Source organism: Cydia pomonella, chromosome 1 (genome assembly GCF_033807575.1).
Source record: "Cydia pomonella isolate Wapato2018A chromosome 1, ilCydPomo1, whole genome shotgun sequence".
NCBI classification, from domain to species: domain Eukaryota; kingdom Metazoa; phylum Arthropoda; class Insecta; order Lepidoptera; family Tortricidae; genus Cydia; species Cydia pomonella.
Window position 1 is genome coordinate 15486414 of NC_084703.1, and position 14605 is coordinate 15501018.

The window sequence follows — 14605 nt, forward strand, 5'->3', positions numbered from 1 at the left end:
GAGAATCAACTTTTTAGCGTCACTCGTTGTCATGGTTACGATTAGTTGTCCAGGGGACAAAAGTTCATAGAAATATTGATTTTATGGTACTTAAATGTATCAAACTTGCGTTTTTGTGGTCGTTATAACCAATGTCCATAATGGGCCCCCTACTAAGCATGTTAATAGAACGGCATACAACGTCTCTTCAAACAAACTGTGCCACTGTTGTCCCTTGGACAACGGGACAGGATAACAAAACAAAAAAAGTTGATTCATCAAATTTTTATATATTATTTCAATCTGTTTCGCATCATGAAAAGAAATTAACTATTAATTTAAAAAACGGCATTAAAAAAAACCGGCTAAGTGCGTGTCGAGCCGCGGGTACGGAACCCTCCATATCGCATAAATAATACGCTTTTACATATCGTATAAAGATATGTAAACTCATTCATTTAAGTCTAAAAAATAATTGTGGCATCGTAGCTCTCAAACGGATGGACCGATTTTGATGCGGTTTTTTTAACGTGAAAGCGAGTTTCCTTGCGGTGGTTCTTAGCTTAGTTTGATAAAAATCGATTCAACAGCTTTAAGAGTATCAGCGCTTTTGCGAAATTATATATGCCATTTTAAACATAAAATAAATTTTTGGTCCTGGTAGGGGGTTTTAATTGTTTTTGATTTAATGGTTTTTTGGACTTTCGAAGCGATTACTTTCAGAAGGATGCACTTAATCAAAAAACATTATTAGTAGTCATTGCAATAGTAGTAACTCTCAAAGTTGATTTTAAACACCTATCAAATGATCAACACGTAGATTTTTACTGAATATTTCTTGCCTCCCTAAAAAACTATATTTTTTAATTTTAAACAGAAAATATGTCTATGTTACAAATTTCATCAAAATATTGTAGTTTAGAGATTTCGAGTGAAATGGGTGTGACATACGGACAGACACTATAAGGGTCCCGTAAAAACCGTTTGCCCCGGCTTAATTAGAGTGCTTACTTTTAGTCTACAGATAACTTTCAAAGGGGTATTACACAACTCGGATGCGGTCATGTACAGTAAAGAACTCGCGTGTATAAATATCTTGAATGTTGACCCTAAAAACGTTGTAATAAGATCCACGTTAGCAAGTATTACAGCCACGTACTCCATGTAGATATCTAAGTAGTAGAACTTACTAATCTGACCCTGATAGTGATAACTCATGCCTGTGACAATTTTATTAGAAGGAATGGAAGCTTGGCCGCCTTCCTGCCAACTGTACCGTTCACCTTGGGTGGAACCTTGATAGTGTAACGGCTGTCGAAAGTATTAGTATAACATTACAATGTAAGCGATATACTTACTTATGAGATGCATTTGATCAGGCGAACTTGTTATAAAGGGTGAGTCGTTCGTCTAGAAAAACCGTTACATGCTTTAAACAACATAATAGCCAGTTTTTAGGGTTTCGTAGCTAGTTCACCTAGAAACCCTTATAATTTCGCAATGTACGTCCGCGGCTTTGCTCCGTGATTGTTAGTACTAGAAACCTGCATGATTTGGCATGATTACATTAATTATGCATGGCGACATAACGGTAAAATAAAAATTGCAAAACTATTTATTGTAGGATACCTCTCATACAAAATGCTTTTTGCGTTTTGAGACAGTAGTATGGGGTATCGTTGGATACGTCTTTCAAAACGAATGTGTCTCCAACAACCACTTTTTGATAAAGTTCATATTTTTGAAAATACTCGCTCCAAAAGAAATAAAAATATGGGGGGAGGGGGACACATATTTTAACCGCCGTAGTCAGATATATGACATACAATATTCAGCTCACTTTGCTGCAGTCTGATAAATAAGACAAAACTTCGTGTAATTTTGACTGGCGGCGACACGAGCACGCTCGATGCAAAATTCTAAGCGGTTTAAAGTTTAAAAAATTATAAATTCAGTTTTTATTAAATACTCGTACATATCTATCTCTCACAACTTCAGATGTTTTTATCCCTCTATCCAATATAGGATCCACTATATCGATCCACCAGTGGATTGAATAGCACGCTGAAGTTCAAGTTCAAGTGTGACCACCATTTGGCTCGGTGGATCCTGTGATACTTGCATCTCTTAATATGCTCCACCAGTGGATCGAACAGAATTCAGGATATAGAATTTATAGGCCCATTTTCTAGGTTGATTGGCATAGAGCTGTAGGCACTATATAATTAGAAATGTAAGTTAATTTATATCGTTATTATTAGCAAAACATCTTTAGCCATGAAACTATTTCTATTTCGATACTAGTTGTTAATACCTTTACCACATAGCATTGAGGCATCCGGTGTAATATTCCATGATTTGTTATAATATTAATTAACCTAATAAATATGTTTATGTAAGATAAACATATATCATAATTAATTAAATAATAACAAAAGAATTTGCATACGTTTCATAGTGGGAATGTAAACTTTGATAAATTGTTGTTATAACAAAAATGTTAAAGTAGATTTTTATCCGAAGCAATATATCCGAGGAAAATTTACAAAGATATCCAATATTTTAGGTTATTTTACCGTATTTGTTCAAGACTAAAGAAAATCGTACTCGTATAATAAGCAATTTTATGTCGCTTACACGCGACTTAAATGTCAATTTTACGAGCATGAATACGAAAAGGTTTAATTGTTTTTGGCGGGCAATATGGCGAGGGCGGCACCTGTGAAAAATATAGCTGTGTTCCTTGTATGATATGTCATATGATTGTAGATCGGGACAATAGAGAGCAACAGGCATTAACTATTCTTTTGTATGTAGTTCGAAGGCACCCCGTTCTATCCAGACAACGACCGCTACTGGGCCGTGGTGGAGAAGTGCAAGGTGTCGCAGTTCTACACCGCGCCCACCGCTATCAGAACCCTCACTAAGTTCGGCGAGGAGCCCGTTAAAAGGTAACTCCGGTTTAATGTTCTAAGGCAGGGGTTCCCAAATTACGATCCGTAGTCGGCGAGGCTAAAAAACTAGTAAGCCAAAGCTTAAGCCTGGTTGTGGCCTGGCACTGGCAGTGCTTAAAATTTGGAGACCTCTGCTCGGGGGCAGCCAACTTCACTCGTTGTCATTATTATTAATTTTTATTTTAAAATTGATGAATACTAAATGTGCCCTTTTATCATTTCTGTCCTGGTTGGGTAAATCCAAGGTAAAATCAAAAGACGTACTATTATTTACTTTTATATAGTACACTATTAGTTACTCCAGTCGTAGGTAAGGTAATATTAATTATTACATATGTAATTAAAGCGCTTATTTTTCTCTGAAGGTGTCTGTACCTAATGACATTCGCAACGAGAGGCGATAAATTAAAACACGACCGAAGGGAGTGTTTTTAATCGACACGAGTTGCGAATTACCTTTTCTCACGTGTATTATACAACGTTTTACAGTACATATGGCCCTTTAAATTTTCGACATACGCACGTATAGTGTAAAGTAGCACCATATTTACTATAAACATATATTGTATATAGGTTTACATCTATATTACTCGTAATAATTCCGTCGAGGTCTACGGTAGATCCAAATGAAATTATACACAAATGAAAGAGCGTAAAAAAATAAGAGTTTTGAATCGACGACATACATTGGCAAAATTCGGATTATAGCGTATTTTGCACATAAAAGTGTGACAAATACATAAAAAAGGTATACTCTTGGCTCGTCTCAGTCGTTTTTTGTCACGTTCTTAAATTCGTCCCTTTCTGCTTTCGTCACCCATTCTTCATTCGTCACTGTCGATATTTGGCTATTTCTTATTCCGGCTTAGTTCGGTATTCGTCAACATCATCTTTAGGCATGTTCAATGTTAGTCTATGTTGTTTTTAGACTCACTCGTTATTCGTGTATTTTTTCACGGCACGTTCGTTGTTGGTCCTATTCGATTTTTGGCAAGTTCTTAATTCATCTTATTCTGCATTCGTCACTTACGCTGGAAGTCTTTGTCATCTTTGGTCATGTTTGCTGTTTGTCTTTTCCTAGCGTAGCGTTGGGTATTAGTAATGAAGGAAGCCATAAACAAGAAACTTTATGTTTTCATTTCCAATAGTGAGTGGGGCGAATATCGAAAGAGATAAACAGAGAATGTGTTCAACAAAGAAATATATAAATTACTAAAGAGGCGAAATAAGAAAAACACGAACTTAGAATAGTCCCAAAAACGACAAGACAAATAAAGAGTGAGTCTAAAAACAACATAGACTAACATTGAACAAGCCGAAAGATGATGTTGATGAATACCGAACTAAGCCGGAATAAGAAATAGCCAAATATCGACAGTGACGAATGAAGAATGGGTTACGAAAGCAGAAACGGACGAATTTAAGAACGTGACAAAAAACGACTGAGACGAGCCAAGAGTATACCATAAAAAATGGTTGACCATATTAACTTTGTAAATTGATAGTAACGGGTGCGTTCGGAAATTGTGAATATGTTTGTATGTTTGCGACGGCATGCTGGTTAGCTGTCAGCGTGTAGGCTTCAAACAAACTTTTTTTAAAGAATGACTATGTGACTGTGTGTACATGACCTTCAAAGCAAAGCGTAAAAGTAAAATAAGGCGTGAAATTAAAATTTTCCATGGGAGGACAACCCTTCGCGCCTACATATTATTGCCACATACTGACAAACTGGGTGTGCTAGAGTATAATTACTTTATTCGACATGACTAACTGTTATTATTTATTTTACCCGAGCGAAGCCGGGTTTTCCTCTAGTGTATATATAGGTGGGCCAAAATGCTAACGGAATGGTGGCCGCTTACAGACGAAAGGAGTGCCTGGCGTCCGTTGGCTCGTTGGGTGGACGACATTCGAAAGACTGCGGGTCACTTCTGGATGAGATTGGCTCGGGACCGGGATAAGTGGCGTACTAGAAGAGAGGCCTATGCTCAGCAGTGGGCGATAAAAGGCTGATGATGATGATGATGATGATGATGTATATATAAATGCACGTGTCCTGACTGACTCATCAACGCAGAGCCGAAACTACAAATGCTAGAAAGTTGAAATTTACACACTAGGTTGCATTTATAAAGTGTACAAGAGCTAAGAAGGGATTTTGAGAAATTCAAGCCCTAAGGGGGTTAAAAATGGGCTGAAAGTTTGTATGGGGTTCAAGTATTATTTTAAGCTAGGAATTCGAAACTTCGTAAAAAGATATATTATTAAAATACAAGAAAACTAATTTCAGCGTCTTTGTAAATTCATCCCGTAAGGTGGTGAAAAAGGGGTTGAAAGTTTGTATGGAGATCAATTTTTTATTAAGTGCGGGACTTGAAACTCTGTACATAGGTATATTATTAAAACACAAGAAAAGTAATTTCAGTGTTTTTAAAAATTCATCCCCTAAAGGGGTTAAATAGGAGTTGAAAGTTTGAATCCATTACCAATACTTTGAAACTTCTTATAAAGGCATAATAGCCGATTACAAATAAAAGTTATTTCAACGTTTTTGAAAATTCAACCCCTAAGGGGGGTTACAAAGGGGATGAAGGTTTGTATGGGGTTCAAGTTTTATTTTGAGCCTAGCTTTTTGAGCTAGGAACTTAAAACTTTGTGAATGGTATTTTATTAAAATAGAAGAAAACTAATTTCAGCGTTTTCGAAAATTCATCCTTCAAGCTGGTGAAAAAGGGGTTGAAAGTTTGTATGGAGATCAAACATTTTTATGAGTGCGGGACTTGAATCATTGTATCACGTCATATTATTAGAATGCAAGAATTATTTCAGCGATTTTAAAAATTCAACCTTGAAATGGGTTAATAAGAGGTTGATTATTTGAATGAGGTTTAAAATTTAACTTAAGCTAGGAACTTGAAACTTCGTCAATTGATACTTCATTAAAAGAGAACAAAACTATTTTAAGCGTTTTTGAAAATTGATCCCCCAAGGTAGTGAACAAGGGGTTGAAAGTTTGTATGAAGGTCAAACATTTTTTTTAGTGCGGGAGCTGAAACTTTTTATATGGGCATATTATTAGAATAAAACAAAATTTATTCCAGCGTTACGAAAAATTATTTTCCTAAAAGGGTTAAACAGGGGATGAAAGTTTGAATCCATTACAAATGCTTTAAAACTTCATAGTAAAACATAATGTAACATTAAAATAGTACATTACGATACAAGTGCGAAAAATAGGAAATTCGAAACGAGTGGCGATAAATTAAAACACGACCGAAGGGAGTGTTTTAAATCGACACGAGTTGCGAATTACCTATTCGCACATGTATCGTACAACGTTTTACAGTACATATGGCCCTTTAAATGTTCGACACAGTAACGTAATATGCTACTTCTCGCACTAGTGCTATAAAGTAGCCCCATATGTACTGTAAAAGTTATTTTAACGTTCTTGATAATTCAACCTGTAAGGGGATAGAAGGGTAAAAAAGGGGATAGAAGTTTATATGTGGTACGAGTTTTCTTTTAAGCTAGGAACTTGAAACTTGATAAACGGGCATTACCTCTATATTCAAATAGACGAAAACTGATACATACTCGTATCACCTTTTTGGAATTTTAAATGTACAAAATTTTTGATTAATTAGTTTTTGTATGTGTGTGACGTCGTGTTATTTACCGTTTAAATGGCAGGTAAATAGTTAGTAAATAAAGCATAGTTTGTTAGATTTCTTTAAAATACATATTATATAAATAAATTCAAAGAAAATCATATCGAACATTCATCAATAAAAACTTAAAAATATTTCAATACTTACATTATAATGAAATTTTAATTGAGTGTTTTATTTAATATTTTTATTTTCTTAATAAGGAAACTTATTTGAAATAAAATCGCAAAATCAACAGACACTAATAACATGCTAAGTTAGTAATGGAAATAGCTTGAATTGTTTTATTATAAAAAAAAAAGATATGGAAAATTTACTAAAATAATGAAAACAATAAATAATCCAGGAACTCATTCAAATCTGTGATACTGTGAAACTTTGTACGATACGAGTGCAAACAGGTAAATTGCAACTCGTGTCGATTTAAGACATTCCCTTTGGTCGTGTTTTCATTTTTCACCACTCGTTGCAAATTTCCTACCTTTGCACTTGTATCGTTGTGTACTGTTATGTATTAGCTATTTATCATATGCCGTACAAATCTTGTAACATTGTTGTATGTATATACTGCATCACAAAATAAACACGTATTTGGTACGTCCATCGTCCGACAAAGTTCTAAATATAAACATTTACTTTATTCATTTTAACTTATCAACACGGATGATATGTCACAACTGTCCACTTATTTAACATTGATGAAACTGAGAGGAAAAAGCATTCAATAAATTACCTAGAAAACGACAATAAAAATCGCATGCAGATAAAACAATGGTGTAGTATAGGTAATAAGCGTTATTACCTTTTGTTTTATAAACTACCTGAGACGGTTCATGACATGATCATGATCCTCTGCCAAAAATTTGAATAGTGTTTTATTTAATATTTACCGTCCGTTTAAATATTAAATTGACTGAAATTATTTATTTATTATTTATTTATTTAAACTTTATTGCACACATAAAGAAAAATGAACAAATGGCGAACTTTCTAAATAATAATATAAAATTAAATTATCGCTCAGAACGTTCATAACATTTGGCAGAAACCAACTTATCAAGCCAATAGGTGTATATAACATAAACCTAGACTATTTGAGTTTCTAAACAATAATTTTCAAAGTAACGAGTATTTTTTATTATTAAAATTACGAATCCGGAAATTTTCCCTCAGAAGGTTCCTATGGAGAACGTTCCCGAGAAATTTCTCGTGAACCAATTGGTTAGAATGCCTTACGCATAGTTTTTAATTACTCACAGTAATAAATTAAAAAAATATTAAAATTTAATTTTGTTCTGATTACTTATATATATAGTACATACTATCTCAGAAATTTCCATCCTAGAGAATTTTCTCGAGAATTATTGAGAATTTCCAGAAAAAATAATTCTCGTGAAGTCGGAGGATCACCATGCAGGCGTGGATCCAACATTAAGTTAAATTGTAGTTAAGGCCGTTAATGTACTTACTTTAAACATCTTATTTTCGTCTTTCTTTTAAATCTTCTTCCCTTATTCAGTCCGTGGCTTTTTATAATCCGATCCTTGTTCTCTATAATACAAGTAAGCTTACTTTTACTTACGAGTATCTAGTTTTATTTATGTAATTACCAAAATGTCTGTTTTATTATTATCAGGCACGATTTAAAGTCGCTGCGGGTGCTGGGCAGCGTGGGCGAGCCGATCAACCCGGAGGCGTGGCTTTGGTACTACAACCTGGTGGGCAACGGGCGCTGCTCCATAGCCGACACCTTCTGGCAGACCGAGACTGGCGGCCACGTCATCACCAGCTTGCCGGGAGCCACGCCAATGAAGCCTGGCGCTGCGGTACGCACTATTTCAGTACATTTAACATATGTTTATACCACGGCCGTAGTCGCCAGAGGCTGCGACTGAACGTTTATTATATATTTTATACTGTACTGTTTAATACTATTTAGGTATTCAGGAACTCTTAGGGATTAAAGTATTGGTTTGAAGTTTTTATGTGAGAGCAATGTATGAGTATGAGGTATGAGTTCTGTCATGTGTAAACGAAGTTGCAGGCAAAAGCTATTATTATTCGTATTAAGCTACCTCCTGAGTGATGAGTTATTTTCCATATTTCCTTTTTGCTATGACATGGGATTCTTCAAAAAGCGGGTATTCAGGTGTACGGTATAATTGTTAATCTTACTGTCTAGACAACTTTCAGCAGTGAGTGTCAATAAAATCCACGTGTTAATAAGTTATTATGAGCATTGAGTGGTATAGTTTGAGTAACGTAGTACTTATGCAAAGACGAATAAAATAATTTCACGCAATTTAAACCTATTATTTTTGCTTATACAACGATTTTAAACAAGCAAAAGTTTCCATGATGGGATTTCATAATAATGTGCCGTTATGTGATATATAAGTCGCATTTTCTATTAAAATTTTATACTCAATGCTTGTAAACTAGCGTACTAGTCTCGCGCAGTTCTACTTATAGTTATATTTTGGGCTAATCAGTAGTGTTACCACAAAAGCTTGGTTATTTCAGGGCTTCCCGTTCTTCGGCGTGGAACCGACGCTTCTGGACGAAAGCGGCGCCTTGATCGAGGGCCCCGGTGAGGGTTATCTAGTGTTTTCGAGGCCCTGGCCCGGCATCATGCGCACGCTGTGGGGCGACCACGACCGCTATGAGCAGGTCTACTTTTCCAAGTTCCCCGGCTATTACTGCACTGGCGATGGTAAGTCACTTATCTGTCGGTCTATACCTGGTTCCTCCAAACTTTATGATCCGATGTTCCGAGGGCCGCCGCCACCTGCTCTCCCGTTTTCTTTTCGCGGGCCGGATTGTATCACCTTTGACTCTCCTTGTTTCCTTTCCGCGGGCCAAAAGATGTGCTCACGGGCCGGGTACGGCCCACGGGTAGAAGAAAGAGGCCATTCGCAGATTAGTTTTAATTAAAGGCCGAGCCACACGTGCTTGCATGTGCATAACGTGCGCGTCGATTTAAAGACGTGTGAAGCATCCCAGTCACACGGGGTTACGCGCACGTCACGCACTAGTCTACGGTGCACGTGCTGCACACGCCACGCAGGCGCACGCTGCACCTCCGTAGCATAGCCGTCATCTTCGTGATTGGATATGATATTCCTTTCGATAGAATTTAGTTCGGAATCACTCCTCTTAGTGTTTTATCTCAAATACTTTTGTATTAACAATCAATTCCAATAAGTTTCAATTTTGTCTGAATTCATCATGCAAACGTATCGGCAGAGTTGAAAATAAATACAAGAGACACGCACAGCACCTACGCAGTACCGAGATGTGCGTCTCAGAACCTGCTCGGTTCGTGGCCTCATAGGAAACGTCGTTAAATACAACGTCATCAGTGCATCTATGCACGCAAGCTCGCAGCCGGTTCGTCTTGTCGGAGCTGCAATGCGTGCACATCACGCGCACGTCGCGCAAGCGGTGTGACAGGCCTTATGTACATATTTTCGGCTACCTAAATCCGAAAACAGACTTTGACATGATGGAATTATTAATGATTTTCAAGATGGCCCGACATTCGGAAGTGATTGGAATATTATGTAATATAATTATATAAAATAGGCAACTACCGCAATCAATATATGTATGCCTATTTACCTATACAAATATATATAATTTAGTAAAGAGATAGCTGGACTTTACTAAAAGCCACGATAGATTGCCGGGTGTTGATTAAAACATGGTTAAACGCGTTTCAAGATTAGTTTTTCATTAGCTGCACACTTCCACGATAGTTCACTGCATAATAAGCTATCAATATTACACTTTGAACGACATGAATGAGCAAAACACAAAAAAATATTCTCGAGACGTCTTTGCCATCTTGAATCTCAACGATAACCACACCTATAGGGAGCGAGCATGAACTGTAGGAGGCAGCACAGGAGCCGTCAGATTTTTGGCGCGAGGTGTAAATGTGATGTTTATTGTTCCGATGTAGCCCTCAAGATAGCAGAACTTACTATGCACGAGAAAACACGTGACGTGTTGATGTACATGTTTATGGTTGCGATTCAGGCCACAAGATGACAGGCTCTCTAACGCGCACGATCCCTATACAAATATAAGTAAGTAAACATATGTCACGTTGACGTCAATGTCTTAAAGATGATCTGTGGCCGGCCTGCTTTGATCCGGCCTTGCTTGCTACAACAGCACCGCACAGCCATACGGAACGGATTGATTTCCAATTATTTCACGAAATCTCACGAACAAAAGATGTTGCCTAACGATAACATGTATGTGAGGCCGCTTGTATACGTTCGTTATTTAGGTACGTCAAGTTTTAAACATTGAAAATCTTTATGAGGTCGATTTCGTGAGGGAGTGTAATTCGGCTATATATTCACTTTGGAACTCTTGGGGCCATCGAATAATACCAAATTTTCGAAAATTTTACCTCGGAGAATGAGATATAATAATAGACAACGTAGTGATTATATGCTCTTTGTTATAGACGAAAGACAGTGGTGCCAAACGATGCAGGAGCTCCTGGGGCATCGTATAGTACCATATTTACGAAAATCTGTTCGGACCTTTTTTTAGAAATCGAAAATTTGAAAGTTGAGTTGAAAATGTTTATCAGATCGTTTTCGTGGCGGTGACTAATTCAGCTACCTATATATTTCCAAAAGTTATAAAAATAGACGAAAGCCAGTGGTTTCAAAATATGCAGGAGTTTGCGGGGCATCGTATGGTACCAATTAAATTACATTACAAACTGAAATACAATTAAACAATTTTTCCATAAAAGCTAATAATTTGAAAACTGCATTAAAATATGCCAAATGCGCTATTTAATTTTTATTCGAACTCATTGATTATTGTTTTATCAAAAACACGATTATAGCGTGCCCATATCCCGAGAAACACTTAAGGTCAGAGAGAGTGAAAGAAGAACCTGAACCGTAATCATTAACGACCCAATACCAAACTTACAGTAAATACACCAATTTAATATTATGGCATAAAGCTAAATACCGCGCCCTTTCCGTCTTAAAATGTTATTAACTTTTTACTTTATGCAACATTTAGGTGATACACTTCTGAGGTAGGCTTTCTAATTGAATATTATTTGTCGTCAGCTACGGCTGGTGCTGGTACGTTGCAACTTCAGTAACTAATGCAGGTAATGTAGGTAGGCGAAGTAAGGAGGTGAGTAAGGTTGCCAGAGCTCAAGGAGGGGGGCGGGGGGGCGGTTTAGGGTTGGCAACCCGTAACTCCTCTGGAGTTGCAGGCGTACATAGGCTACGGAGACTGCAGGAGACTGAGGAAATATTACCTCGTTACACCAAGCAATCATTTCCTAAAAAGGTATAAAACGTAAATGAATTCATCGAGGCTTTGTAAAGTCTTATGAATGAGGGTTTAGAACATAGAGTGGCGCGTGATGTTGTGGTGTTTTGGTGCAGGTGCTCGGCGTGACGAGGACGGCTTCCTGTGGGTGACAGGGCGCATCGATGACATGCTCAACGTGTCGGGCCACCTGATGTCTACGTCGGAGGTGGAGGGCGTACTCACGGAGCACCCGCACGTGGCCGAGGCGGCCGTCGTGTCCAAGCCGCACCCCATCAAGGGTGAGGCGCTATACTGCTTCGTGGTGCTTGTGGACGGCGTGGAGCTGGACGCGGCGTTGCTGGACGCGCTGCGCAAACTGGTGCGCGCGCGTATCGGCGCGTTCGGCGTGCCCGACACCGTGCAGTATGCGCCCGGCCTGCCCAAGACGCGCTCCGGCAAGATCATGCGCCGCGTGCTGCGGAAGGTGGCCGTCGGCGACCGCGATGTCGGCGACGTCTCCACGCTCGCCGAGCCAGCCGTCGTCGAACAACTCTTTAACAACAGGCCTTAGACACTTCCGATACAGGTTATGTAATAACGCTTTGTTTCCAATTTGAATCGATAAGAATCTATTTGAAGATTTTCCCTTACTCCACATGCTAATACGGTTGCTATCCGTCCGCTTCCATCCTTATTTAGGTATAATGGTAGATCGGGCACAGCTGGGTTTGACTGCAGAGAATGCAGAGTTGTTAGCGACTATTTTTTGACATAATCATGTAAATTTACAGCAATATACTAACGGAACCAACTTTAGATTAGGCTAGATCGTGTTATCGTTAACAAACTGTGCTGTGCCTGACAATATGGTTTATTATTTGTATTGTATACTTACCTAACAGAAATATGATACTACCGAATTACTGACTCATTGAAACCATAATATTACAACTATAAGTGAGCTCTGTTAATTGTATAAATGTTTATTATATTATAAAAATGTTATTATCGAATATCTAAATGTGATTATTCCAACATCTTCTGTAAGATAAGATGTGCTTAGAGTGTTAATAGAAATTCTATAAGAGTGGTATGAGTAAAGCGGGCAAGTTATTAACGAAAATATAATAACCTTGCGTCCCTCATATAGACCAATGCAGTCGCTCCTATACCGATAGGCGGCAGTCGCGTCTAGGTACAAACCGTACAAAGTCGTTCCTTATATTATGTAGTTTCCTCTATTGTTTTAAAATGTAAACAAAAATATAAAGCCTATAATATTACATCTATCAGCCATAAGGCAATTGTTCATACCTTCACAGTTAGGCACTGAGTAGAGTCAGACCAAGCTAAGTTGGCATTTTGCGTCACTGTCGATTTTGATAGCCCAGAAGATGCAAGTGTTATTTTAAATGTCATATTTCTGTGAATTTATGACGTTTACTTAACACTTGCAGTTTGCACAGTCTGGTCTGACTATCATTTTCATTTGCTAATTTTGGAACAAGTAGGTGTTGCCTTTGTGATTATTTGATATTTTATGCTATGTTATGTAGTCGCCATTAGATATCTCGGAGCGACCAAGGCGCTCTGAACATGACTCCATTGTCAAGGTTTTAGAGTGCGTGTTCAGATATTTTTGAGCACCTCGGCCGCCCTGTCGGCGACTGTAACAAGGTGAAATGTGTGTATTTGTGGAGAAGTGACTGGGTGTAATATAATATTGAGCCTTATACTTCATGTAATTTGTAAACGCGGACCGTTTTATTTGAAAAGTAAGAATTTGTTGGGATGATATAATGTTACGGGAAAATATAAGTTGCCATTTGTTTTTTTATGAACAGTAAAACTGATAGGTAATGATAAATCATTCCACGATCTTGATGTACCTAATATTTATAATTTAAGAAGAAAATGTTTAGTAAACGTATTATATTAGTTTCTATAATCTTTTGTCTGGTCATACCTATACATTGTACAAGCCTAATTATGTTAAGTAGCTCTATCCGTTTCCCCATCAGCTAAATACAAGTGTAGAATACTGCAGTGCATTGTGTATGCAAATATATGTAACGTTAGACGACAGCCACGCCGACAATGAAATGCTTACCTCCTGACATGTCAAGAAATAATAATAATAGGAAATATAGCTGTAATCTTTATTGTACATTTATATTTTAAGTAGTCTTACTTTAATTTAAAAATAGTTAAGTAGATACTTATGTTTTGATAAACATACACATTTGATTTACATTTTTTTTTTTCATTATGTTTTTTGTTATAGTTTTTATTCGTTTAATAATTTAGATATTATAATTTATAGGTTGTGATATTGTTACTTTGTCATTGATACATGTTGTTTCCTGTATTGTGCACAAAATAAATGATTCAGGGTCACACTGCTGAATGTTATCGTTGAATTGAAGTTGTCAGTGCGCGGCGCGCGTAGTTACCCTAATCCTAACGTGGCTACGGGCAGTGCCACTAATGTTTGTCGTGGTAGCGTTCTGTGCTAAAACCGAGGCCACCGCGTAGCTAATATAGAAGGAATCGCGTCATAAGCCATTTATAACTCGTAAGAGTAGTGAAAACTGGTATTTCCCACACAAAGATACCGGTTTTCATTGCACTAGAGTACACGAAATAAATTCTTTTAGTACAGTCAATTGCAGTGTGTAATTGTAGATTTTCAGCATG

At 37.4% G+C, this 14605-nt stretch overlaps 1 protein-coding gene across 1 annotated transcript in view; it reads left to right on the plus strand.

Annotated features, from left to right (window-relative positions):
• Positions 1–14328, plus strand: part of LOC133516496 (acetyl-coenzyme A synthetase) — a 46583-nt gene extending 32255 nt beyond the window's left edge. Inside the window, exons 6-9 of the mRNA XM_061849486.1 lie at positions 2797–2930; positions 8244–8433; positions 9131–9320; positions 12043–14328. Of these exons, the coding sequence (XP_061705470.1) occupies positions 2797–2930; positions 8244–8433; positions 9131–9320; positions 12043–12479 (951 nt within the window). The 3' untranslated portion in view covers positions 12480–14328. The remainder of the gene's footprint in view (positions 1–2796; positions 2931–8243; positions 8434–9130; positions 9321–12042) is intronic.
• The last annotated feature ends 277 nt before the right edge of the window (positions 14329–14605 follow it).